Source organism: Ceratotherium simum, chromosome 22 (genome assembly GCF_057802395.1).
Source record: "Ceratotherium simum simum isolate JZ-2026a chromosome 22, ASM5780239v1, whole genome shotgun sequence".
NCBI lineage: Eukaryota > Metazoa > Chordata > Mammalia > Perissodactyla > Rhinocerotidae > Ceratotherium > Ceratotherium simum.
Genome location: NC_141921.1, coordinates 50,514,588 through 50,526,770, shown reverse-complemented (window position 1 = coordinate 50,526,770; position 12,183 = coordinate 50,514,588). Strand labels below are relative to the sequence as shown.

At 52.2% G+C, this 12,183-nt stretch overlaps 1 protein-coding gene across 6 annotated transcripts; it reads right to left on the bottom strand.

The window, feature by feature from the left end:
- Nucleotides 1–9,193, bottom strand: CCNL2 (cyclin L2). 6 transcript variants are annotated; one of them, XM_087447011.1, is made up of 11 exons: nucleotides 8,880–9,193; nucleotides 8,502–8,576; nucleotides 8,134–8,243; nucleotides 7,125–7,245; nucleotides 5,558–5,622; nucleotides 2,984–3,083; nucleotides 2,679–2,783; nucleotides 2,450–2,591; nucleotides 1,505–1,616; nucleotides 1,330–1,422; nucleotides 1–1,165 (listed from the first exon to the last, which is right to left on the bottom strand). In XM_087447011.1, exons 1-11 carry the CDS (start codon nucleotides 9,174–9,176, stop codon nucleotides 811–813), a joined length of 1,575 nt encoding a protein of 524 aa, XP_087303137.1. In that variant the 5' UTR covers nucleotides 9,177–9,193; the 3' UTR covers nucleotides 1–810. The 6 variants fall into 6 exon arrangements, with proteins under 6 accessions (XP_087303137.1, XP_087303138.1, XP_087303140.1 ...); XM_087447012.1 differs by lacking the exon at nucleotides 1,330–1,422; XM_087447014.1 differs by lacking the exons at nucleotides 5,558–5,622; nucleotides 7,125–7,245; nucleotides 8,134–8,243; nucleotides 8,502–8,576; nucleotides 8,880–9,193 and adding an exon at nucleotides 4,966–4,979.
- Nucleotides 9,194–12,183: the final 2,990 nt, after the last annotated feature.

Below are 12,183 nucleotides of genomic sequence, written 5' to 3'. Positions count from 1 at the left end.
TCAATACAAAATCCGACACTTTAATGAGATCAGAGACAGTGGCGCAGACATACCGCTAGAACGGGTACCGGAGGCCGTGCATGGTGACAAGCAAGCAGAATGACAAACTACAAATTCCTCAACGTTCCAAATGTCCTGAGTAGAGAGAACTGTATTTATTTAACCACATAAAATGCATATATAGGAAACCTCTATTTAGAAGCTGGTGGCCTGCACTCAGCATCGCACAGATAAAAATATACGACTTTCAACACAGATCTAAATACCTTCAAATTTTAAAAATCGGAATTCTCTACACAAGTTTTAAGCTGACAGAATTCAAGTTGAGTTTTCATTTCATATATAGCTTTAACTTGTATTCAACACATGTTTATTTACAACGTGGCTAGAGAGTAAGGGGCTATTAAGGCCATTTTCTCATTGTGAAACACTGCAAGATATGTACAGAAGTACAACCTAATATAGGCAAAGGTTTTAAAATTCACTTTCTTGGTTTGACGTAATTGACTATCGATACAGGAGTGAAGAGACAGCCTGTCCTTAGCACCAAGCCACACCACCTGGACGTGCTCATCTGCTACCGCATCCAGCTGCTGCAGGGCTGCTGCTGAGGTGGGCCCTGCGCTGCCGGGTGTGCGCCACGCCCAGGCTGGCCTAAAGGGCACCTCTCTGGCCTCTCGATTCCATCTCCAAATTCCTCACAAGGTCCAGAGTCAATAAACCATTTCCAAAAAGAGTTGTGCCACAGGGCCAGTGATGCCGAGGTGTACACGCTGAAGGTTGAAGGGCAGCCCCCCGGGACGCTGAGCCTCACCTCCGATGCCTGCTGTGCCCAGGGTGGTCCCGCTCGTATCGATGGCCCGTTCGCTCATAAGACCTCGAACGCTCTCGTCGCTGATCTCTATAGTAATGACTTTTTTTCTTGTATTTTCCAGAATTATCTGCCCGCTCCCGTGAGCGGCTTCGAGAGCGGGAGGAGCTCCGGCTTCGAGACTTGTGTGGCTTCTGGGTGGGGTACTTGCAGTCCTTAGACTTCCGGTAGCTCCTCACCTTGGAACCTTTGTAGGGAGCGCTTCGGTGTGCCTGTCTTGGGGGGGAGTCACTCCGACTCCTTGAGCGGCTCTGTGATTTGGACCCGCCAGACGTTGAGCCGCTATCGCTTTTCCTGTGAGGAAGGACAGCACCACCAAGCGAGTGACCACCCACCCCAACCACCTCAGGGTCAGGAGTGACTGTTCCCCGAGGGGCAGCCATATTACCTCCAGCTACCCTGGGGAAAACACCCACCCCGCCGGGTACAAGCCCCCCAGTGAGCCCCGAGCAGCACACCTCCTCTTAGGAGAAGCAGATCGAGATGGTGACCTTGAGTAGCTCTGCTCTCGACTCCCACTCCGACTTCGACTCCCTCGCCCCTTAGGCAAGCTGAGAACAGGGTGGGGGCAGTTACAGACCCGCAGTCTCTCCAGCCAACCCCACCAGCCCGCTGGGGCACTCCGGTACTCACCCATTCACCGGGCTGTCAGCCTTGGCCTTCTTCACACCCTCCGTTTTCCTCTTGGCGTTCTTCACAGGGAGTGGGGAAGGCTTGTTTCCTTTTCCTTCTTTGGGGGACTCCACTGGAATCAAGTACAACAAGTTAAAACCCAACCATTAGAGAACTGTTCTGATAAGACACGAGTTAGCAGAGCAAGATCATGTCTCTTCCATGGGACTGATAAAGACGTGCTCATCCTAACTCCCTGCTCCCAGCCTGGGACTCAGACATCAACAGGCAACCCAAAGACACAGAAGGCCACCTGGCTCGCTTGCCTTCCCTCAGGGCCTGGGGACGGGCATCATGCGTAACTCTAGGATCTGACCACACAATCTACTGTCCCAGATTTATAAAACTTTCATTAGGGCCGGCCCTGTGGCTTAGCGGTTAAGTGCGTGCTCCGCTACTGGCGGCCCGGGTTCGGATCCCGGGCGCTCACCGATGCACCGCTTCTCTGGCCATGCTGAGGCCGCGTCCCACATACAGCAACTAGTAGGATGTGCAACTATGACATACAACTATCTACTGGGGCTTTGTGGGGAAAAAAAAAAAAAAGGAGGAGGATTGGCAATAGATGTTACCTCAGAGCCAGTCATCCTCAGCAAAAAGAGGATTAGCACGGATGTTAGCTCAGGGCCGATCTTCCTCACAAAGAAAAAAAAATTTTTCATCAAAAGACAAGCTAATTGGGTAGGCTGGGTAAACAAAAGCATTTCAGAAAGCCTGTCCATGTCCCTTGGAAACAGAAAAGGATGAAAACAAAACTCCTTTAGGAGCCCCCGTCTCATTTCAAAGATCACCAAGTGTTCACCAGGGACTGGTGCTTGCAAAGTGCTCAGACCAGTGGCAGACTCAATATCTGGAAGAAAGGAGGGCCACCCTGTAGGGAGCAGACTCATGCGCCCTGACACTCACCGAGCTTGGGGGCAGGCGAGAACCCTGAGGTGCTGTCCAGGACCTGGGTGCCGCCCGGCAGCAGGCCCTTGGCTTGTGCCTTTGCCTCTTCGATGGCATGCTTTCTCTTTTCCACCTCACTTTCCAGGTGTGTCAGATCAACCTATCAAAGCCAAAATCCATCTAGTCAGAACCAGATGCTTCTAGTCAAACACAAATGCATGCGTTACGTGAAAAAACATAGAAGAACCTTTTTCCGAGTATAAAGCTGCAGGATTTTTAAGCAGATTTCTTGAATTTCTTCTTCAGTTGCTCCAAACAAAAGGAACCAATGGGGACGATTAGGCAAAGGGATCTGTAAGCACAAATGCCGTCACGGTTACACTTTTCTTTATGGATAACAAGGTTCTTAGGGCAATGGAAACCAAGCCTGCTGGGCACCAAGAAGCAGTTTTCTTGGCATCGATGAGCATAATTTGAAGAACACGACATGAAAGTTCATGGAGGCTGGAGGAGGATGCAGACTGGACCACCCCGTGGTGCTGCAGCACTGACCTCCAGCGTCCGGGCAGCAAGATAAATGCAGGCACAGGCAATGCTCTCAGGCTGGAACCTCACGAAAACATCTGTGCGAAGGCTGTCATTCATGTAATTCCTGCAAACCAAAAGCAGGAGGAATTACACGCCCTGGGCAATTCAAGATCCCCGTCTGCATCATCTAGATGAAGTCACTACTCCTTTAAGTAGTCTACTGCTAAGACTTAGGGCTAGACAGTCCTGTGAATCTCAAGAATTCATGGAGAAACATTCTAGCTGCTGCTTCTGAATACAGGATAGGAAGACAGGGAAATTATTGAAAAAAATTTTAAAAAGCTGGCTGAATGTCAGACAATACATGTTGCTATGAAAGAGAACCGACTTTAACTTTACTTTTCCCTCTCATCTACTGGCCTGCTCTCATGCAAAGCACAATGTCTCAGAAAGAAAATGTCTACTGTAGTGTTAAAATGTATTTGAGGAAAGAAATCTAAATGCTCAAAATCCATAGTGCAGAGAAGCATGCAAACTCAAAGGAACTGGCTGAGCATGGAGCCTGCAAGGGCTTTTCTGAGACAAGTTGTCCTCCTGCGTTCATTCTCCTTGAAGAGGTGCTCACAGCCTTGGCCCTTCTTCGTCCATGAGGGAGGCCACTTGGAAAAGGGGAAACACCCCTGGGTGCATGGGAACATCATGCAGAGGAAGGCTCAATGCCCAAAGGGAAGTCCTCTTCTCAGGTTTATCAAAGAACTGTTTCCAGATTGTCCCATTTCAACAAGGAGTCTTAAAATGAACATTCATAAAATCAGACAAAAGCAACAAAATACTACAAGTTTCATCACAATCAGTACATTTAAAAAACTTTATCATACTTTAGAAGATATGAAAATACAAAACATTTGCATTTTTTAAAAAGGTAAAAGGTTTTAAAATTGGCTATATTTTCAACATTTTTCTTTAGATATATTTCTCTAAGTGAATTTAATTTAATAGACCAAAATCAGACCTCATATTCACTTTATCAGTATTGCAAAAACAAAAGATTAATTTCACGAGAAACCAGCTGAATAGGTCATGTACTTAGTCTCCTAACATACCCCAATTAAGGCAAGCTTGAGAGTCAGGCTACATATACAGGGAGCCAAGTCACGCTTGGATGGAACTGACACACTCCCCCGCCTGTCACCCCGTATCTTTGCCCAACACCCTGCAGAAGGTAACATACAAACCCACTCAGAGATTTCTCAATGAGAAATCCTACACAGGCCAACTAGCGGCCCCTGGCTCTGAAGCTCTTGCTCCGGGCGTCAAGAGGTAATCAAGGAAAAGCCTGTCATGGCGCCAAGGCCACGAGTCCCGGAGGGTTGCAAGTGAAGAGTTCAAACATTTTATAAACATAACCATTAGTAACTTTTTTGGTTCTAATAAAACATTTTCAGTACTCAAATAGCGATATATTAATCCATTAACTTTTATGGCCTAACAACAGAAGTCTTCAAAACATATAAACTTATTGCTATATTTGAAATAAGTTACAATATAAAAAGTGTCCATAGAATAATTTAAAGATGCACACCTTTTGGTAGAATGTGTCAACACTTAGCTGCTAAAAAGAGCAACTTTAGGACTTCCAGAAATAATGACACAGTCCCATACTGAAGTCTGAATTCCCATCAGCCAATTCTTACAGCTCTCCATAGAATTTTTTTTAAAGAGAAAGGTACTGCATCTTTATTGCACAGGTACAGCAGTTTTAAAGGGACAAAATTCAAGACAGTTATCAACTCTAATCAATACAATTACCAAAGCACGACAGAGGATTAACAAGAAGCACAACCGTCAGAGAACCACAGCAGCAGTCGGCCAGCACTAGACTACCGTGCGCGTACCACCATCTAGAGCCAGCCTTCGGCGGAGAGCCTGCACTGGATTGGCTGAGGACGGCCGCTGTCCCTGCACCGAAGCGCTTGGACAGCAGAGGAGAAGTCTTAGTCACTTACCCTCAGAGGCTACCCTTTGATTGAAAGAGTACAGAAAAGAAAAGTCAAAATGGGTTCTCTCTTAGACACAGCATAGCACCAGACAATTCAGGCAGCAAAAACGACCCTTACAGACTTAACTCCATGGAAAAAATTCACACAGCACCCAGCACTGAACTATTACGTCAGGCTTCGTTTCTAGCATATGCATTGTTAAAACCAGTCCCCAGAATTGTAGAAACGCTTTATCCCCCCTCTCCCACAGGATTCTCTTTAACAGTTAGCAGCAATTTCACAGGAGATATAAGATCACTAAGTCCATGCAGGCACCTTTGGGGAAGATCCCGATGTGCCACGTCAACAGCCCCCACAGGGAAGCCCACTGACTGCTCTCCTTGAGGGTGGGGGGAGGGTACGGGCCACCTTACCGTTATACCAGTGCCTGATATTTTGGGAGGCTGGTTCAAATTTATAGGGCAGGAACACTGGGCACTCAGACAACTCCAGCCCACAACCAAGTCATGGGACCGACTACCCACTGCCCAAGTGCCTCAAACCAACATATTCCTGCACTGCCCTTGCTGGTCTCAGAAAACAGAGAAGATCAACTCACCATGAGGTCTGGACCAGGTGCTGGTTACGCTCACACTCTAACACCTGAAGGTACATAACGATTATCTGGAAGATACGGGTCAGGCAGTTATTACCAAGAACCTTGAGAACCCGGAATTCAGATCTTGAGGGTGTCCATGCAGCAAATAAGAGCCTCATGGTCTACCCCCTGGGTAGACCCAGGGTTGGCTCCTGGTCACATGCCCGGTGCACAGCTCGGCTGGAGGCGAGTTTTGGTGACGCGCCTGCTACTTGCTTTTGCAGCCAGGCAGCAGGAAAGCACACAAGGACCCAGCTGCATGCCACAGCGAGGAAGGCCTCGTTTTTCCTAGCCGCTACAGGGCCGGTTTTCACTCTCGTCTTCATTCCACCAGTGAGATTAGCCTGCCCTAAACATCTCTGTACCCCAGTCACCAACTTACACAAATCATGGTGTGAATATACTCTCAGAAAATCAAAGAAAAGCTCTTAAATCTATGGTGAGTAATTTGCTGAGAATTTGAATTAATGCCAGAAAGTCAAACAAACAAGAGAGAAAAAATGAGGAAACCTACCAATAATAAGGAGATGAAAGCAAAGATGCAAATAGCAAGCTCTCTTAAAAACTAGTTTTGTTTTTAAGTGTAACAAAGAAAGTACCCGTGGTATTGTATGGCAGCCATGCTCCTCAACTAACACGTGCTGCAAATTGCTTTATTCACTTCCAAATACAAGCGCTCAGAACGCTTCCAATTCCCCCATAACAGGAAATAAGGCTATTACTACAGCAACTTTAGAAAATTAGCTGTTGAGAAAGAAAAACGTAAACTTGGGCCGGCCCTGTGGCTTGGTGGTTAAGTGCGCGCGCTGCGATGCTGGTGGCCCGGGTTCGGATCCCGGGTGTGCATCGAGGCACCACTTCTCCGTCCATCCTGGGGCCGAGTCCCACATACAGCAACTAGAAGGATGTGCAGCTATGACATACAACTATCTACTGGGGCTTTGGGGGGAAAAAATAAAATAAATAAAATCTTAAAAAAAAAAGAAAAACGTAAACTGACAGATTCCCTTTTTCCAAGTTCATCATTAGTTTTTTTTTTTTTTCACGAGGAAGATCAGCCCTGAGCTAACATCTGCCAATCCTCCTCTTTTTGCTGAGGAAGACTGGCCCTGGGCTAACATCCTTGCCCATCTTTCTCCACTTTATATGGGACGCCGCCACAGCATGGTTTGACAAGCGGTGCGTCAGTGCGTACCCGGGATCCGAACCGGCAAACCCCAGGCCGCTGCAGCAGGGCGTGTGCGCGCTTAACTGGTTGAGCCACCGGGCCAGCCCCTCAGCACTATGTTTGAAAGCTCAAACTTAAAAGACGCCATTTCCAAAACTCTTAAAAACATATTATTAAAATTCACAGATGATACAAGAAGACTGATAAGTAGACTTATTTTCAGATTATAGACATAAGCTGGAAAACCAAGTCAGGGACACATTTAATTCTCTCCAGTTTTCATCTCAGTGAGCATGGAACAGTGATGTGGCGGCGGGGGGAGGGGGCGGCTCTCACGTGGCAGCTGGGCCACATACCCACCTTGTGAGGATGCTTCACGTGGACGCAGAAACCCAGCTCTTTGAGAACTCGTCTTTCTGCCTTTATAATTTGGTTCTTTAAATTAACATAATCTTGATCCAATAATAGAGGCACAGGTTTCCTACAAACACAAACCACATAAGGTCTACACAAGGGTCAAATAAAACAAAGTCTTTCAAGTCGCATGATTACCTCCAGATAGTATCTACTATGAATACCACGATACAGATGCAGCTAGGAAGTTCACTTCCCTTCCTTTAACTAACAAAACCACTAAGTCCTCCTCAAGCCCCAACACTAACCTACTCATCCCTTCTCAATAACCCTCCCTCCTCTTCCTCACAAATAAACAGCTCTCTGATGCATAATAAACACTGACTGAACACAGCGGAGCGTCTGAGATCTCACTGCACAAGCAGTAAATGCACTTTTTCGGGCTCAAGACCTAAATGTACATGCGGACGATGATGGTATGGGAAACCAGAGAACCAAGGGGAACATGAGGTTTAAACACGGCCGAAGGAGTTCCGTTTATTTAGCAGCACAAAGGCTGGGCTAAGGTCCAGGCAGTGGTTCTCAACCAGGGGCACTTCTGCTATTCCTGGGCCACATCTGGAGATGTTTCTGGCTGTCACAACTGAGGGACGAACTATTGGCATCCACTGTATAGAGGCTAGGAGACTGCAAAGCATTCTACAACGCACAGGACAGTGCCCACAACCAAGAATCATCCAGCCCAAGATGTCGACAGCACCGAGGTTGAGAACCCAGCTCTAGAGCATTCGGAGACTGCCAAGGGCAAATTAGGAAACCAATGCCAGCAAAACTGTAGCCACAGTGCCCTGTCCTCCTCACTGAGGTCCCTTCACTCATCAGCAGTATCTGTTAGGGACTCTCTTCTGGGCACAAGATTAAAACCTCACACCCTGAACTTTGTTTCAGAAATGCCAGTGTAACTTAATAACTGTAGAAAGAAGCACAAACATTTGCCAGATCTGATAAGACTCACTTTTTCTCTCTCAAATGTCGAAGGCGATGAAATACGTTGATGACGTCCCGTATCCGTCTTGGAGCCTCTTCTATTTTGGAAGCCAGGTGAACACAGGCCATTGACACATGCTGGAACGAGAAGGTTGCAAACACAGATGTTTGTTCCAATTCTCAGTCTCCAACGGCTTAAGAGGGGCGACTAAAAGCACAGAGGAGGTGCGCCCCGAGGAGAAGGCCACTAGGGAGAAGCCATTCTGCCGCACCGGGGGTCCCCAGCCCGTCGAGCAGGGCGCCCGACCGGAGGGCAGGCGCTCACTCCTCTGAGCGGCCCCGCACACAACCACACCGGGTCTCCTCTCAATGGTGCCGTGAGAAAAACGCCCTCACCTCCATGGAATGCTTCACAAAGGACTTGGTATAAAAGAACCGCTGGAACAACACCTGGCCGGTAGCCATGGCCACCTGGAAGAGAGAGGGTCTCCGTCGCGTCTAAACGCACAGCGCAAGGTTTCGCAGTTAGTCCCCGGCTCTCCGGGACCCCGACACAGGAGCAGAAACCAACACATCCCCCGCGCGCTTAGAGGCTCCTGGCGTCCCCCCGCCCCCCGCCCTCACACCTCCGGCGGCGGAGCAGGGAGGCGCGGGCCGGGCGCGGACGAGGACCGGGGTCGGGGGTCGCCGCCCGCCCGGCCCCGCGCCCAAAAGGGCCCCTGCCCCGGCGCCGGCGCGGCGGTTCCCGGGCCGAGGCTCGCGGCCGCCCCCCACCTGCGGCAGGCGGAGCAGGATGCCCGCCGCCTGGATGAGCTCGCAGCCCACCACGCGGAGGTCGGTCTCCGTGTCGGTGTCCAGACCGCTCGACATGGACGGCGTGAAGCGGAGCTTGTCGTCGGGCAGGAGGCAGTTCTCCAGGGTGATGAGCACTCCGGAGTACAGGCGGTCCCCAATCAGCACGCCCTGAGACCCGGGCGCGGCGCTCCCCGAGCCCGGGGTGCCGGCCGCTGCCGCAGGGGCCGCCGTCCCCGGAGCGCCGGCCGCGGCCGTAGTCGCCGCCACCGCCGCCATTTTGTGCCGCCGACTCCCCTTCGGGCTCCTTCCCGGCAGGGCGGCTCCTCGCGACGCGCTACGGCCGCGCCCGCCCCGCCGCGCCGCATGCCATTGGTTCGGCCGGCGGGCGACCCGGGGCCTCCTTGCCGCGATTGGCTATCAGGCCTGCCCATCAGCTCTGCGGGCGGGGGCGGGCTCGTTACCCAGGAGGCCCTGCGGCGCCCCGGTGAGGCCGCGGTCCCGGACCCGACCCGGAAGCACTACGGCCGGTGCCGGCTCCGGGCGCGGCCTCACCATCCGCACGAGGGCCCGGGAGATCGCGAGGCTCCCACTGCAGCCCCAAGGCTTCTTCGGGGGCTCGCGGGTGGTGGGCGAGGGGCTGGGCGGGACGACCCTCCCCCGAGGGCGCGGGCGGCGGCTCTCCTTGCTCCGGGATGGCGTCCTGCGAGCGGTGGTCCGGACTCGGGCGGGGTCGCGGGTCTCGTGGCCCCCACAGGGACTGGAGGGTGAGAGGATTGGCCCACGCGCTGGTGGTCTGTCCCCAGCGCGGCAGGACGAGATACTGTTTGCCTGAGGGAGCCGTGGAGCTGGCCCTGTGGTCGCTCTCCGGTCCTCACCGAGTCCAGCTTTGGGGTGCAGATGTTCGCACCAGCTGCCCGAAGTTCTTGCCGTCGGAACTTAGTCCACAGGCCAGAGAGGGGTGGCCTCAAACGCTGAATTTGATGTCTGTGAAGCCCCTGGCAGCACGGGGACAGACATGAGTTCCCCTGGGGACCGAGGGGAGAGCAGCCAAGTTGGGATTCCCGGGCCGGGGCAGGGACTTGGACTCATCCCACAGACGGCGGGGAGCCATCGCGGGCGGTAGGCGCTTGTGCGCCCTCCTGACCACTGCCCCTTCGTCTCCTCCAGGGGCCTTTGCGTCCCCTGACAGCGGTGCTGCCGTCGCATCTGTACGAGGAGCAGTGCAGTACTGTCTGCCGTCGCAGTTACTCCAGACTTGCACCAGGACAGTGTGAGGACCCGTGTGAGGGTGGTGGGAGAGCCTGGGTGGGGGGCAGGTGGAGTCGGGGCAGGTCGGACAGGAGATTGCCCCCGACTCAAGCCTGCTGAGACCCAGAGGCCTCCATTGGCTTTCACTCCTGGTGAGACTTGATGCTGCAGCTCAAACAGTGCCAACTAAGACCCCATCTTTCTTCTTAGCCTCGTGGGCAGCATGGTTAGTGCCCCACCTCCCTGCGAGGGGCTGGCAGCTTTCTGTTGGCTACTGTCCAGGAAAGGAGGAATTTCCTCTTCACTGGAAACCCCAGAAACAGCTTGTTTCTCACTGGCCCTGCCTGGGTTGCTTGTCCATCCCCTGAACAGTGACTGACCAGAGAAGAGGGGAAAGCTGATGGCTCTAGCCAGTCAGGGCCAGGCCCTGGAGCTGGGGACAGGGCCATGGCACCCAGGCCTGTAGAAAAGAAACCTGGGTCGTGTGTTGAAGGGGAAGTGGGTGCTGGGAGCAGCCCATAGTTGTTTGCCACACCCCCACCTTCCTGAGAAGAAGGAAGGGCAGCTCCTCCAGGGCAGCACATCTTGCACAGAACTTGCTCTCACGCACCAAAGGGCTCTGTATCCTCCACCTTGTTGTCCATTCAATAGCCATTTACTGATAAGCAACACACACTGAGCACCTTGTGTGCAGAACCAGACACTGCACTAGGTGCAGCATAAGGTTCAGCCATGCACCTCCAAATGCTTCCAGTCTAGTGGCTATCATTAGGCATGGTGAGAAGGGCCAGGAGGAGGAACCTCATGGGAGGCCAGTGCACTGGAGCAAGAAGAGACAACTTGCAGCAAGGATGGAACAAAGTGGACAGATTCATGAGATGGCCAGGATTCGATTCACTCCGTATGCACCTGGAATGTTGAATCCGAGAAAGGAATCTGGAATGACTTCCAGGGACTAGCAAAGGATGGAGGATGGTGTTGCCACAGGACCCAGCATGGGAGCACAGGGAGTGGGGACAGGTTTTTACTGCCAGATAAATGCAGGAGTCATCAGCAAGCAGCCAACAACTGCTACTGTGGGTCTGAAGAGCTTTCTGGAGCAGTGTGTGGAAGGGTGAGCAGGTCACCCCTGGAGAGCAGCGACCACAAACAGTGCATAGTCCTTGGAGTCAGGAGCCAACAGCATGCTGGATTTTGGTTCCAGGAGATGGCTTTGGTGAGAGCTGCTGCGGGACCGTGGGGCTGACTGCAGACTCGGTGACCAGAGGTCAGAGGTGGTGACCAGAGTGTGGCCAAGAGAAAGGAGAGCAGACTCCAGAGCTGGAGGAGGCTCAAAATATAGATGGGAGAGGCTGAGGGTGGAGTCAGCTCCCTAAGAGGGCAAAGGGGAAGACCTGGCCCCAAGTGGGAGGGTGAACACAACTTCCATTTTGGCACAAGAGAAGGATGGATGGGGGCGTGGCAACAGAGGAGGTAGACGGGCAAAAGAGGATCAGGGTTGGTAGAGGGTCAGCGGAGTGAGCATATCCAGAACTACTTCCTGGGCTTGACTCTGGACTTAATGGAGTAGAATATGCGGAGGAGGGACCCCACCTTTACGTTAAGACCTCCCCAGGTGATCCCATGGCCACCCTACCTGCTGTCCCTGCTGGGCTGGGGAGTGAGGGAAACTGAGGCTGATGTTCAAAGTGGCTGAAGAGCTGAAGGTCTGCTGGAAACAAGAGGAAGAGATCAGGGGAGGGCTGGAGGGGTAGCGGGCAAGGTCAAGCATGGGCAGGGCTAGAGTGGGGATGGGGGACTTGGATGCTGAACAGGCTACCCACAGAGCCCTGAGGGGAGCCCTGGTGCAAAGCCCCCAACTTGCAGGAAAGGATCTAAGGTTCCGAGAGGAAGCGCTTGCTCAGCTGAGCCCTCACCCCAGCAGCCTCTCCCACTACCACAAGGCCACAAGGCTGCCAAAAAGTGTCCGAAAACAGGCACCCCAGGTGGAGCACACCCAATGTGTGTTTGCTTGATGTCAGAGAACACAACTGGA